The following is a 14,267-nucleotide window of genomic DNA, read 5'->3' as shown; positions in this document are numbered from 1 at the left end:
CTTCTTTGCTTTATGTTATCTGAAGGTGGTGGGCCAGTGACACTTGGACTTTTGCTCTGCCTTTTCTTTCAAAAAAGTTTTTTGCTTTCACACACACACCAAAAACTGCTTTTGGAACTTTTCATAGCATGCTTAAAATACAAATAAAATTTATATACAACTATTCATGAGTTATTTATGATGAATGTTTTGTTAATTATAATGAATATTTTATGGTTATTCATCATGAATAATTCATGACATAATTGGTTCCAAAATTCTCAAAATGTTTATGATTCTCATTTGAATCTGTCTTAAAATAGATATAAAAATAATAGAATTCAAGCAATTCCAAGTCTGAGGATGATGTGATCAAGAAGAAAGCAATATTTGGATGATGGTTTGTATAAAATACAATCAAATCTTGGGATATTGGTGGAAATGATTGATTGGGGAAACCTTCCCATGTGGATATGGAAGACACCTTCACATGATCCAACAGAAACAACACCTCCATTTCTGGCTCTTGCTTCATCATTTGCTGTAAAGCTTATTTCCCTTGTCATATATATAAACCCCATCTGTTTCTCCTCTCTCTCTCTCTACCCCTTTCTCTCTCTAACCATTCAAGCAAAAATGTCATCTTTTCTGCTCTCAGTGCTGCTACTTGTGTTCATATTTCCACATAGATCTGGTAACTAAATCTAATTCCCTTCTCAATCTTCATAGCTTCACCATTTTCTTGATCTTTTTGGTGTTATATGACTTATATCTATAGATACATACATGTATATATAATAAGAAAGTATATTCATCGATCTCAAAACTGCTACTTTGAGTTTCTTATTCCATCTTCACAATGCCCATGTGCATCTTAATCCAGTATCATGTTATGGCAACATGACAATACATATGGTGGCCCCTCTTATTCTTAGTTAATACTATATATATGCAATATTTATATCCTGGTAGGCCCACTGAATAAACAAATGAAGTCTATTGGTTCGTCATTTTACTGACAGCACTTTTTCTTTATTGTTCGTTTGAATTTTGTATAGAAGGAGAATTTGAGCAATGGTGCATAGCAGATGAACAGGCAACAGATGCAGAACTACAAGCAGCCTTAAACTTCTCATGTGGGGAAGGGGGTGCAGATTGTAGCAAGATTCAAGAAAACCAACCGTGTTATCTACCAAACACACTAAAAGACCATGCTTCATTTGCCTTCAATAGTTACTACCAAAAATTTAAGCATAATGGTGCCTCTTGCTACTTCAATAGTGCCGCCATGACCACCGAAAAAGATCCCAGTAAGCACTTTTTTTCTTGATTCTTATATGTAATGTTTGGTTCTGTCTATGATCCATGACTCATGACTTCAAAAGTTCTAAAACGTAAGGAACTGTTTACCAACATAAATTGGGTAAGTGGCTAAGTGCTAATCGGGTAAGAATGCAGTTTGGGTCAGCATTAATCACTGACCATGTAAGGGGATGTTTGGATGGTTTTCCATTAAGTCCTCTATAGATAAAGTTGTCTGTGTGGATTAATCTATCTCTATAGATACGAAGAGTCTTTTCATGGATGAAAAGAACATGTTTTTTAATTGGGTTTGGGAAAAACTTGGCTTTATATGTACAGCTTCCACCTAGAAGCTTACTGAATAAGCCACTTTCTATATCATTAAGCCGCTACCAAACAATCATATATGGCTGACCAAATAAGCTATGAGTCTCGTTAAGCTGCTAACAAACATGACCTAAGAGACCCACCGTTAGCTTACCACGTCGGCATCAGGATTAGAAAGATTTGGGTGTGATTTCAAGTTTCTTTATACCCAACTATAGATAAATGAAAAATATTTACAGTTATTATAGATTTTAGGTATAGTTTAATCTTCTTTTGTAGTGGAATTTTATACAAGTCTAAAGAGGTCCCCCATGTTCTTCTAGTAACTTATTCTTTAACCACTTTATCCTAATTCCATTTTTTTTCTTGCCTTTCTTCCATCTTTTGGACTTCTTTTATATCTTTTTAAAGCATGAACACATGACCCCTTGGCCTCACATGCATGTATAAGCTTTACAAGTTGTATTACTAATTACTTATTCGTTCTTTTGATTATTCCCACAGGTTATGGTTCATGCCATTATGATTATACTCCTTGATGCAACGAGACAACAAATTATGCGAAGACCAAGTCACATACAAATGTTTAATTGTTCGCTTTTTGACTCATTTATCGAAGTCTTAAAAAGAATCTATGTTTCATAGCTATGTTGGAATGTTAATACTTCTTCAAATAATTTTGGTGCACGATAGTTAAACTACAAACAAAGATATCGGCACACATCTACAAACTGGTAAATCAGGGGATTATAGAAAGTAAATTGGTAAAAGAGAAACAAATGCACCAAAATAGAGGTACCTGCTAACATGAGCTGCTTTATGCTTTTGTGACCTGCAAAACTTTGTGCATATCAATCATCATGCAGTAGCTATAAAAGCAAAACACATGCAAGAGAGAGAATAATCAGATGATCGCAAAGCTTAGATTGGGAGTAGTTTCAGAAGATGCATCAACAAATGAATCGAACACGAAAATACCAAGTGAAGAGTTCGAATTTTCATTTACTTCTTTAAATAGACAATCATATATCCTTGAATCTCTAATTTTTTTTCGTCATTATACATGTAAAAAGTCCTCATGAAGCTTCTTGAAGATTCAAATACCCATCAAAATCTAGAACAGCAAGCTTCCCCAGGCAGCAATAAATGCAAACCCACCAAATGGGGCTACTTTAGCATATTTTCTGTCTTCAAATAACGCCACCATATAACACCTGAAACATTAGAGACTGCATTTTTAAACACCTTTGGCCAGTGTAAACAAGAACAAGACATAGTTTTGTAAATGCACTTTCAAATCTTGGATATTCTCTCCATACCCAGTAGACAGTAGCGTTGATTTAATGATGAGACATCATATAAAAGAAAATGCTAATTGTCACATCACCAGATATGATCGGACTAATTAATGTCCTACGTTGGCATATGTATTATGTATCCAAGAGATGGTGTCAGGACATTAAGGTCTGTGGTGATGGGTATTTTCTTTCCACAAGCAAATGTGGCAGGACCTTGAATTACATCAATCACATATATATAAGTCAGAACAAGTTCCTGGGTCATAATCTCAAGTTAGCTTGGAATCATTGTTTAAAATTTACAAACAACCCACATCATAAACTTCAAAACAACCCCGAAAGTTGCGGAGCTGCAGAACAGGTCCAAACATTTACAAGATTATAGCATGATCCCTGAACTTTCTAAACTTCCATATCAACCGAACAAAGCATCTAGATATATGACAGGGAATCAAAGAACTCTTGTAAGGGTTTTATCAGAGTTCCTCAAACCTAAGTATCAAGATTTCAAGAATGCATCTAGATAGCCTTAGTGTTAATAAAGTCATCGTCAAGTATAGGCTTCCAGCAGCCAGGTGTCATGTATGTTTGCTCTGATGAAAGGCTCAAATTTTCACAAGAAAGATCTACGAACTGGCAATTACTAAACTTGCATATGAGAGAGAAAGAGATGAGTAGAAATGAACCTTAACACTGTCAATGCTCTTTACAAGTGGTTAGCTATGCCCTTTATGAGATTGATGAATTTCGTGGTTAAGCTTTTATGGGCCATTTACTTCTATGAAAGTCTTACCTATAGTAAGAACTAAGAACCAGGACGAACTTACTTGAGTCGAGTGCTAGAAGTTTCGGGTCATGAAAAACTCTGTCAACTTAATAAATTGTTCATTTGGCTGTCATAATCCTTATGTTTGTCATTTCGTATGATGGAGTGTCGTTGATACAAATGCTGACTTATTGGTATCTAATAGAAAGTTTGAGGCTACATAGAGTGGCCTGAACCTCCATGAAACATGAAGCTTATATGAGATAACAATTTTTATAGGAGATCCATTGTATGTTCATAGGGTCTAAGGTGACTAGTAAGGCGTTCTAGAGATAACAGCTAGACTTTCAAAAGCCTAGGTTCTTATACTTGAAGAGAAAGTATTTTAGGTGGCACGTGATGCATCCAGAGTAGGTATAGGTGGTGTTTCCTTCTTGGATATTCAACCAATCAAATAGGCTATAAGTGTTAAAATACCATGGATGCCACTTTCTTTAAAAACATTCCTTTCTACTCCAATCCTCGAATTTCGGGGGAGAATAACACTAATGATTTCAGAATCGGGACCAGTCGTCATTCATTGAACCGAATTTAGCATCCCAACTTTCCTCCATTCTATCTTCTCCCTCTAACAATCTAATTCTGGTTCCAGTTCAAGACTCAATTTAGCATATGTCTCCATCGTATCCCATGCTCGATGAGTCACCCATCGCTGTCTACCCTCAGCATCTTCTTCCTGATGAAGTTATCAAATTTTATGGAAGAAGAAAAAAATCCTAATCTGAATGTACCAAATTAGCAAGGCCAACAAAAACTCTCTTGTGCCAGGTCGAACTTGAAAATTTACGAGATGAGGCAGATTTAGATCCATGAACACGTTCAAGTTGTGACCGGAGTTGGATCTTCTAATTGCATAGGAAAAGTGTTCATTCATGCACTCGACATCCTCTTCGCATCTACATCTTTTACACCAATTTCTCTCCAAAATCCAAAGCATTTGTGACATCCTTAGACAAAATCACAGCAACCAACTCATTCATGAGGCTCTAAGGATTCCGTAACCTTAGAAGAGTATAATGCACTTGAAAAGAATGACACTTGGGTATTAACAAAACTACCTCCCGGAAACAAGATAGTGGGTTGCAAAAGTATATTCTCAGTTAAATACACAAGGCAGACGAATATCTAGATAGATACAAATCTTTACTAGTGGCTAAAGGGTTTACTCATCATATGGAATGATTATCATGAGACCTTTGCTCCTGTAGCGAAGTTTAACACAAATCGTGTCTTGTTGTTTATTGCAATTAACCAGGATTGACCATTATTCAAACTTGATACCAAGATTGTCTTTTTAAACAGAGGTCTATTTGAGTAAGTTTATATGGATATACCGTTTGGCTTTGAGGCTAAGGATAACGTGGGGAGGTTTGCACACTGAGAACAACATTATATGGACTTCAATACTCCTCCAAGGCATGGTTTGGCGATTCACCAAGGTCCTTAAAAAATCGGATACTCCTAGACACACACAGATCATACTTTGTCAAACATTGTGATGGAAGAATCACGGTTTTGATGGTGTACGATGATGACATAGTTCTCATAAGAAATCATGAAGAAGAAATGAAGAGGCTTAATATGCCACTGTCCAAGGAGTTCAAGATTAAAAACTTGGGCTTTCTGAAATATTTTTGGAGAATGGAAGTAGTATGGAGCAGTCAGGGAATCTCATTCCCTTAAGGCAAGAATGTTCTAGACCTCACCTCATACGTGAGAGCGACATTATTGGGTGTAAACCTGTAGAACTCCTATAGATCCTGATGCCAAACTAATGCCTTACTCAACTATGTTCCAAATAAGCAACAAACTGAATACATCTTGACTAAAGCTCTGTTTCGACCCAATCTCATTGAACTAAGTACTATTCTTCACTTGAGCACATATATCACCCAACTTGAGGGGGCGCAAGAAATCATCTAGGCGTATGATTAGTTGAACGATGTTGTATATTCTTCGAAGATTAATTGCCTAAAATATTGATATTCTATATCGGGTAAGATTTTTATTATTTAGATATTAATTTATAGGAGCCTATCAAGGCCATTTATATAACATATTATGTGTATGTATTATATATATTCAGAAAAAATGAAAACGGAAAGAAATTACACATAACTTCACTGCCAATAGACTCGACAAACCAAGGACAACTCAAGTGCCTTAAGTGGGTCAATTGACAGTCCTTTCAGCTCAAGTATCATCATTGAACAATATAATCAACATCGAATCAATGCATACCTCACCAGCAAATGTGCATTCTATTCACACACTTAAAAAAATTAAACCCAAAAAGCATTTGTGTCTACCTCGAACACTATAGCATCAGATTCGATGTAACCTTGCATGTTACCATTTGAGGTAATGTGAAGTAAAAGCCATTGGGAAGTAGGAGTTGTGTTGGGATAGTGCAATTACAAAGGAATTCCATGTTATTTATCATACACTCAAAATCTTATAGGAAGCCCAATTTAACTACACGGTCATAGAGGAAAAAGCTCCTTGCTGTGGTGTTTGCTTTTGATAACCCATATTTATAGTCAAAATGCCCTCCTTTATGTTGATTTTATACATGTTATGAGCTACCTAAGTCCCCTGTTATATCTATGTTGAATAGGAAGAAAAAGGGATCAAAAACGGTTAAAAAGAGGCTTAGGAAACCTGGGTCGCACCATAACTTGCCCATCTATCTGGAGCATGGTTTTCAAATGATCGCGAAGCTGATCATACTTTTCAAATGAGGATTCATTCAGTTCATATTTTTCCAATGAAGATCAAGCATACTATTACAACTAAGCACGCACAACTGAACCCCACCCCCGATGGGACCCTACTTTCGAGTGAGATTTACCGAGTTAATTTGGTTTGGTTTATTCCTAAAAGAGGTTGAGCCATACAAATGTTGACACATAAGCATATATAGACAAAGGTTTTTGGTGCCTTTTGTAGGATGGCTAGCATCCTTGAAGCTATGAGTCAATCATAAGATTTACAAAGTTGGTCAGCACTGCGTCATGTCCTTTGATGTACCCTCAAATCAAGCATGGAGACCTCATGATACTACATTTTTTGACACCAAAAGAACGTTGGCAACTTGTCAAAGGTGATTAGTCACTAAATAGTCCTTACTGATGTTTATATGCTAGAAAGGTGTGTTTTGGCCGCCATAAACATTTCATCCACTTGCAGAAAATTTGCTCTCTCCATCCCAAAATGAGTGTCTATGTTACTATTTTCGTTCGTCCCAAAATAAGTGTCCATTTTCAAAAGTAAATATCTACTTCCCCATTCTACCCTTAATTATGAGATTGATAAAATCTCTATTCATAATTAAAGGTAAAATTGTCCTTTTGTTTATTAAGAACTGTTATATTAATAATTACACATTTCTATAACTGTGTGCCTTTTTCATTGTGAACACTTACTTTGGGACGGAGGGAGTAATACATTTTAACTACAACATCTCATACTGTCATTATTGCATCTGCATACTAACATTAACTTTCTCCTTTAACTTCTCATGGCTCATGTTGTGGAAACTCTAAGTGGACATTAATACTATGCATGCCTTTCATCACTTCACAAAGAACGATTCTTCTACCAATAGATGCTTATCAGGTACCAACTGTTTTCATAGTTCTGTGTACTGTATTCAGATAATGAAAACAGTAAACGTGAATGAGAAAATAAAACCAGAACTTACGTCCCCGAGAAGGCAACAATTCCAGCAGTCAAAAGCCCTCCAAACTACAACTCACAAGAACAAAAGAAAATGATAAGCATAGGTTTTTCTACATCCATCCAAAACACATTCAGAGTCTGAAACATCCGAGTAAATGATTCTGTTTCCATACTAGGACGATATACAAACTCCTACACCAACATATACAAATAATGTGACCTTTCACCGATGAAGATGTTGGATGCAAACGGTCACATAACTACATTTGTTCTTTATGAGGTGTTATGAACTTATGATATTACATAAGTCCTTCATCCCAAAGTAATTGCTACATCTTCCATTTCAAATGTCCCAAATTCATTGCCCAGATTCCTTTTTGGAAATTTACATATTTGGCCATTGCAATCATAATATGATATTAATCATATACAAAATAATGGGTCAAGTTACAAATAAAAGAACCAAGAAGAAGATGAAGAGGGAACTTACAATATTGGGGTTTTTAGTTATGGGAGCACCAACCAATGCAGCTGTATGAACTAAATGGTAAAGAGATGCTGTGTTCCAAACCTGTCATTTTTACAATTAGAAAAAATAGTTAAAATCAAGTTATGATTTTCTTTTCGCCTATTGCATCATACAAACACAACGATCAATTAAATTAAAGACGAATCAACATTGACCTCTTTGTAAGTAGGGTTACTGGGTTTGAAGCCATGGGCACCATATGTGCCTAATCCAAGAGCTGCCATTCCTGGTTTTCAAAGAAATTCAAAAATGGGATTTCCATAAGCACCAATTCAACAAAGATTCAAGGAAAACCTTGGGTTGCGAACAAGGATTTCGCCATGCCACGAACACCAACAAACTTACCAGAGATTGCAGCAACTTTGTGCCAAATAAGAGGATTCATCGTTCTATTCTCTCTCACAAACACACGAATTAGGGTTTAGATGGGAAAGACGATCACAAAATTCTTTGAAAACTTTGAACAGTCCACACAGTGCCCACCAACTGATTTTACGGTGAGGAGGCGCTCGACGTCTGTCTGCAGAATGGAAAAGTTACACTATGCTACCCTGACTTTTTGTTTTCTTACAACTGCCACCATAGTTCTATATTTTTCAAATATACCCTCAAACTTAATGTTTATTTACCCCATTTTCCTTTCTTTTAGAGTAAATTATGTTTTTAGTCCCCATGGTTTGTTATAAATGATGAGTTTCGTTTCTATGGTTTCAAAATTATGGTTTTCGTCCCTATGATTTACAATTAATTGTTGTTTTCATCTTTGATATTAAGGAGCAGTTTACTTTTGGCTTAATCAGTTTAATAGTTGTTTTGGCTTATTCGCACAGCCATATATTGACGTTTACTTACGGCTTAAATGATGAATTTGATGGCTTATTCGCACAGTAGCGAGGGTTGTGTTGCCCCCATTAAGCCAAAATACACGCTTTTTAAAACAAAACATGTGCCTCCGCCAATCGCAATAACGAGTGATGAAACCAATATTATACGAAACATTTATATTTTATTTACTAATATAATAAATAACATAATTGACAATTAATATATGACAATCAATAATTTAATTAAAATCATCTATGTATCATGTATTCCATGTTTAAGCCAATTGTGTGCACCATGGATACCCTCTAAAGTAATTTACGTCAACATTTAACAGTTATTTTATTTTTGACAATTTTTCATTCAGAAAAACAATCCAACACTAGAACGTCTCCATCAGATATATTTTACGAAAACAACTTGCTTATAGCCAAACATCAGCACGAAGTTGTTAGAGCATGTCAAAGCAACAAAAAGGACGAGGTAGCAACAAGAAAACATGAAAACAGATGAGATTGAAAAAGTCTCTCTCTAAATGTGGAAAGGGCAGACGACATTAAGGACAACGATGAAGCTATGGATTGAGGTTGGAGAATCAACAAATTAAGGGGCCGGTTACCTAAATGCTTACCCGGTAAGTACTTACCGTTAGGAGTTAACACTATAATTTATTTTACCGGGTAAGATTGTAGTACATTAAAATGATATCGTATGCAACAATTTATCCGGCAAACACTTACCCGGGTATGAGTCGTCACCCTCACTTACCGAGTAAGGTTCTCCATCTTTATCATTGCTCTTACTGGGTAAGATTTTCGACCCTTGTCATGTTCATCAGATAAGAGAAATTACATGGTAAGCATTTACCAGATAAACGTTCAATAAACGACCCCTAAGTGTTGAAACAAAAACCTAGTGAGAGACTCTAAAACCAGTAATGCTTCTATACATGTCAAAATAAATTAAATACAAAAATTTATTATAATAAATGTATAGTCTTAACTTGAATAAAACCTGGATTTTATTTGTAATTAGCTATGGGTTTAAGATAATTTTTGTAATTTTCTATAGTTAGAGGGATATTTGTTGTAAATTAACCATAGTTTAGGGATATTTTCTATAAATTAACTATAATTTAGGGATATTTTTTGTAATTCACCATGGTTCTAAGTTCTAACCCGAGTCCCCTTCCCGCTCCATCGCCTCCAAATCACACTCCTCCTAAACCCTCGAATCAATTCTCATCGACATTTTATTTGTTCCTGATTTCGTATAAATCCATTGCAATTCATCCATTTCATCAACTAAAAAAGAACCCTAATTCTGTAGTATCAATCAGTATTTATCAATTTCCGGATTTGGGTAAGGTGGTTCTTGAGTGGCATTGATCATTACACTACCAATTCCAAAACCCTAAAGTTCATAGTTTTTTCTAGGGTTATGGAAGCGCTTTTCGGTGTTTGTTCAAATTCATTGTTTCCGTCAATCCAAAACCACAAAAACACAATCCTTTTGCCATTCCCCAATTCTGCTCATCTTCCATTCAGCTCCCAACTAAAATCCCAGAACAGGGTGTCCTTAAAACCCCATGATTTGCCCCCCTTTGAAGCATCAAATAATCTATTATTGAAATGTATAAGCAGCGATGAACGATTAGGAACAAGTGTTGATGAAGGAGATAGTTTGAAGGATGGTGTTCGAATTAAAAATCTTGCTGTTTTTGTCTCTGGCGGTGGTTCGAATTTCCGAGCTGTTCATGAGGCAATTCTTAGAGGAGAAGTTCATGGACGCTTTGTTGTCCTTGTTACCAACAAACATGGTACCATTTACCATATTTTTTACTCTTATTTTACCTTCAATTTTGCATTCTTCATGTTTGGTGGGTTCAAGAAACTCAGATAATACCACCACTTCTTCATGTGTGAATTTAATCTTCTGTGTGCTATGAGTTTATCTGCATTTTGTGTTGCTAAAACTGTAGATACTTCTGATCTTGAGATGCCTTGATAGCAAAGCCAACTAGCAGAGCCCTAAATGTCCTTAGAAACAATATTCTATTCATCTGAGATCAAATTGTATCATATTTAATCCTAATTCAACATCGAATGAGTTTGAAACCATAGAAGCAACTCCATTTGAGTTTGTTTTCTGATTCTTTATAAATATTTAGATTGTGGAGGTGCACAGTATGCAAGAGAGAATGGCATTCCTGTTATAATATACCCCAATACAAAAGGTGAACCAGAAGGTCTGTCTTCAAATAATCTGGTAGCTGTTCTAAGGTCAGCTTAGTTTTTTATTATATTTAGAATTTGGGTTTTTGTTCGTTTCTATTGGTTTTCTTTCTTCAATACATTTCTTGTGCTATTGTAGTTCGTACGAGATTGACTTTATTCTTCTGGCTGGATACCTGAAGCTTATACCATCGGAGCTAATCCGAGCTTATTCAAATTCGATCTTAAATATTCATCCTTCACTTCTTCCGGCATTTGGAGGCAAAGGGTACTATGGTGCAAAGGTGCATAAAGCTGTCATTGCTTCTGGAGCCAGGTATTTTTTTAATAGCCTCTCCATCGTCTCTAACTCTAAGGGTATGTATGACAAACTAGCTCATAAGATAGCCGTTGGCAAATAAATTAGTCATGTTTGGTAAAAATTAGCTGTTAAGCTTAGATTAGAATGTAAGATGATCTAAAAAGACATGTTGAAAAATCAATTAGAAAAATATAAGGGGAGTAATTGCAATGCTATCGTTTCGATAAGCTATCTTATGGCTAACCAAATGGGGCATTTTCAATAAGCTCAAAAGTAAGCTAGTTTATGGTTGCCAAACATGGTCTAAAAGAAATGTTCTTGATGTCTTTACATTCCGTCTTTTTGCTGTATTTGCTATGCTTTTTATGTGGTTCCACTTGGATTTTAAGATTAGCATGCCTCATGTATTTTGTTTTTTTGCTGATTTGAGAAGATACTCGGGGCCCACAATCCATTTTGTTGATGAGAATTATGACACGGGTCGTATTCTAGCTCAACGAATAGTTCCTGTGCTTGCTAACGACACTGCTAAAGAACTTGCTGCTAGGGTTCTCCGTCAGGTAACTGTTTATGGCTCATTTGTGCAGTTCCAGCATCAAGTTGTGGTTTTTTGCAATCTGTATATGCCTCTTTTGTGCATTCCGGAATCAAGTTGCCGTTTTCTCAAATCTTTATATGACTCATTTGTGCATTCCAGAATCAAGTTGTCGTTTTTTTTGCAATCTTGGGAATCAAGTCGTCATTTTTTTGCAATCTTTATACAACTCATTTATGCATTCCAGAATCAAGTTGTCATTTTTTGCCATCTTTATACTCATTTGTGCATTCCAGAATCAAGTTGCCGTTTTTTGCAGTCTTTATACGATTCATTTGTGCAATTCCAGATTCCAGTTGTTGTTTTTGCAATCTTTATATGGATCATTTGTGCAATTCCAGAATCAAGTCGTCATTCTTTTCAATCTTTGTATGGATCATTGTGCATTCTAGAATCAATTTGTCGTTTTTTGCAATCTTTATATGCATCATTTGTGCATTCCAGAATCAAGCTATCGTTTTTTGCAATCTTTATATGGATCATTTATGCATTCCAGAATCAAGTTATCATTTCTTTTCTTTTTGCAATCTTTAACGCATTTTTGCTGATCAAGTGAAAAACCAATGTGTTTTTGGTAGGAACATAAAATGTATGCAGAGGTAGCAGCTGCAATATGTGAAGAACGCGTGATTTGGAGAGAAGATGGTGTTCCCTTGATACGAAGCAAAGCTAACCCCGAACATTATAGCTAACAGACGGATACCGTTATCTTCCAATTTGGCGTCGGGATGCATTTACTGGTGTGTGCACTTTTTGTAGACCCTGTTCTTGTTGTTCAGAAATGAGTTTAAGGGAATAATGTTTTCATATGATGTTACATAGTCTTTTAAAAGATTTCTTGTTTTGTTGAACTACAAAACTTTTGGGATAAAACTCCCTTCAGTAGCAGCAGTACAAAGTCTCTTTACCTCTGTGTATTTTGTACCGTGACGGTACTGACGAGAGTGAGGTATGCAGATAAAAGAATTGTGTACTTTCAATTCGATAAACAGTTTAGTAATTTACCAAAATGTTGGACAAGAAGTTTTTGTTATGTTATGTCCGGTGCATCGTACACTTAAAAGGACAGTGGAGGTATGGTATGAGTATGTCCTACCCCGAGACCTTGATTTTTGGATAGGATTTACTGGGCTTATTTTGTTTGGTTTATTTCTGTTAAAAATAGCGAATAAAATTATTTCATATGGTGGTTTTACCTTCTAAAATCGTACAAAATGATGGTTCATGTCAACGTTAGCTCTTACAAATTAAAGAATAAACTGTTATTCTGTATAAATGACCTATAACCGTATAACTTTAATTGATGTCATAGACGAACCTATAGTGGTGTCAACGGTGGTACGTGTCACTGTATTATTTCTCCTTCGAAGGATAAAAAATTTAGGTTCTTGAAATGTGCAATTGTATTAATTTGTCATGTGTCACCATATATATTTGAAACTATAATAAGAACAAGTTTTCCTTTGTAGAGTTGGTTTGCAAGACTTTTGTTCCATTCCAGACCCTGATCTCAAATCTTGTTAGTGTCATTTTCTTAGTCAAATGATGTCACTTTTTAAAATCTTTTCCCTATATTTGTTTTTTATAGCAAAATGGTACCACGGTTTGAAAACAAATTTGGATCCGTCCCTGATTGATGCATTTAACTGACCGTCTTAGAACGCACACAAAAGCTACTAGGTTTTATAGAGAGTGCGGTTGTCCTTTTTAATTTTTGTAGCTAATATATTTGTTGGTATAAATTCATAAATTAAATAATTTCCACGTTCAAAAAGAAAAATTGACCCGTTTATAAATTTCACCCACTTGTATGGATTATACTTGTTTGTTATTATCCTGGTATCGTCAATCTTTACGGAAATATTTTGAGACAGAGATTAACTAAGCATACATCTTATCCTTACAGACTTGACTATCTCTCTCTCTCTCTCCGGTATATATACTGAGATTATTTGATCTAATTTTTTATATAAAATATATAATATTTATATACGATAAATGCAACAAATAAACTTACACATCCTTATAACCTTTTTGTGAGGTTTGAATGTCTGACCTCTTAGGAAGTCAAAGACTAATATACCGTTAGGACAAATACCATTTGGTTTGATCTGATTTATTCTTAACAATGCAAACATAGAAACAAAAATCTAAGCTTTCCTCGTTTTCATGGGCGCCACGATAGAAAGCGAAAATGACCTTACCACCCTCAATACTTCTCATTTCCATTATTATTATTCTCTTTTTCAAGTAAAATTAAATCCACTTTTTCTTTAAAAAGAATAAATAATTCTTTTAAAGTGCAAAAATAATAAAATATTTGTTTGCAATGTTACTACTTTATTTGAATCAAAATAATTGTTAATAATAAAA

The 14,267-nt window shown here is 35.2% G+C and overlaps 3 protein-coding genes across 4 annotated transcripts; 2 read left to right on the top strand and 1 right to left on the bottom strand.

The window, feature by feature from the left end:
- The first annotated feature begins 339 nt into the window (after window positions 1-339).
- LOC112516664 (glucan endo-1,3-beta-glucosidase 12) lies at window positions 340-2,309 on the top strand. The gene is made up of 3 exons (XM_025123841.1): window positions 340-673; window positions 1,038-1,289; window positions 2,113-2,309. Exons 1-3 carry the CDS (start codon window positions 421-423, stop codon window positions 2,145-2,147), a joined length of 540 nt encoding a protein of 179 aa, XP_024979609.1. The 5' UTR covers window positions 340-420; the 3' UTR covers window positions 2,148-2,309.
- Window positions 2,310-2,583: 274 nt separating this feature from the next.
- On the bottom strand, window positions 2,584-8,480 carry LOC112516665 (transmembrane protein 256 homolog). Of its 2 annotated transcripts, none has more exons than XM_025123843.1 (5): window positions 8,288-8,480; window positions 8,098-8,168; window positions 7,904-7,984; window positions 7,436-7,479; window positions 2,584-2,822 (listed from the first exon to the last, which is right to left on the bottom strand). In XM_025123843.1, the coding sequence occupies exons 1-5, from the start codon at window positions 8,325-8,327 to the stop codon at window positions 2,723-2,725; spliced, it is 336 nt and encodes a 111-aa protein (XP_024979611.1). In that variant the 5' UTR covers window positions 8,328-8,480; the 3' UTR covers window positions 2,584-2,722. The 2 variants fall into 2 exon arrangements, with proteins under 2 accessions (XP_024979611.1, XP_024979610.1); XM_025123842.1 differs by having other exon boundaries at window positions 8,237-8,435.
- Window positions 8,481-9,972: 1,492 nt separating this feature from the next.
- Window positions 9,973-12,900, top strand: LOC112516972 (phosphoribosylglycinamide formyltransferase, chloroplastic). Its single transcript, XM_025124251.1, has 5 exons — window positions 9,973-10,583; window positions 10,935-11,046; window positions 11,138-11,314; window positions 11,733-11,859; window positions 12,473-12,900. The coding sequence occupies exons 1-5, from the start codon at window positions 10,205-10,207 to the stop codon at window positions 12,584-12,586; spliced, it is 909 nt and encodes a 302-aa protein (XP_024980019.1). The 5' UTR covers window positions 9,973-10,204; the 3' UTR covers window positions 12,587-12,900.
- Window positions 12,901-14,267: the final 1,367 nt, after the last annotated feature.

This window comes from Cynara cardunculus (assembly GCF_001531365.2).
Source record: "Cynara cardunculus var. scolymus isolate 2C chromosome LG 8, CcrdV1, whole genome shotgun sequence".
Lineage (NCBI taxonomy): Eukaryota > Viridiplantae > Streptophyta > Magnoliopsida > Asterales > Asteraceae > Cynara > Cynara cardunculus.
This window is presented reverse-complemented; position numbering and strand designations above follow the sequence as displayed.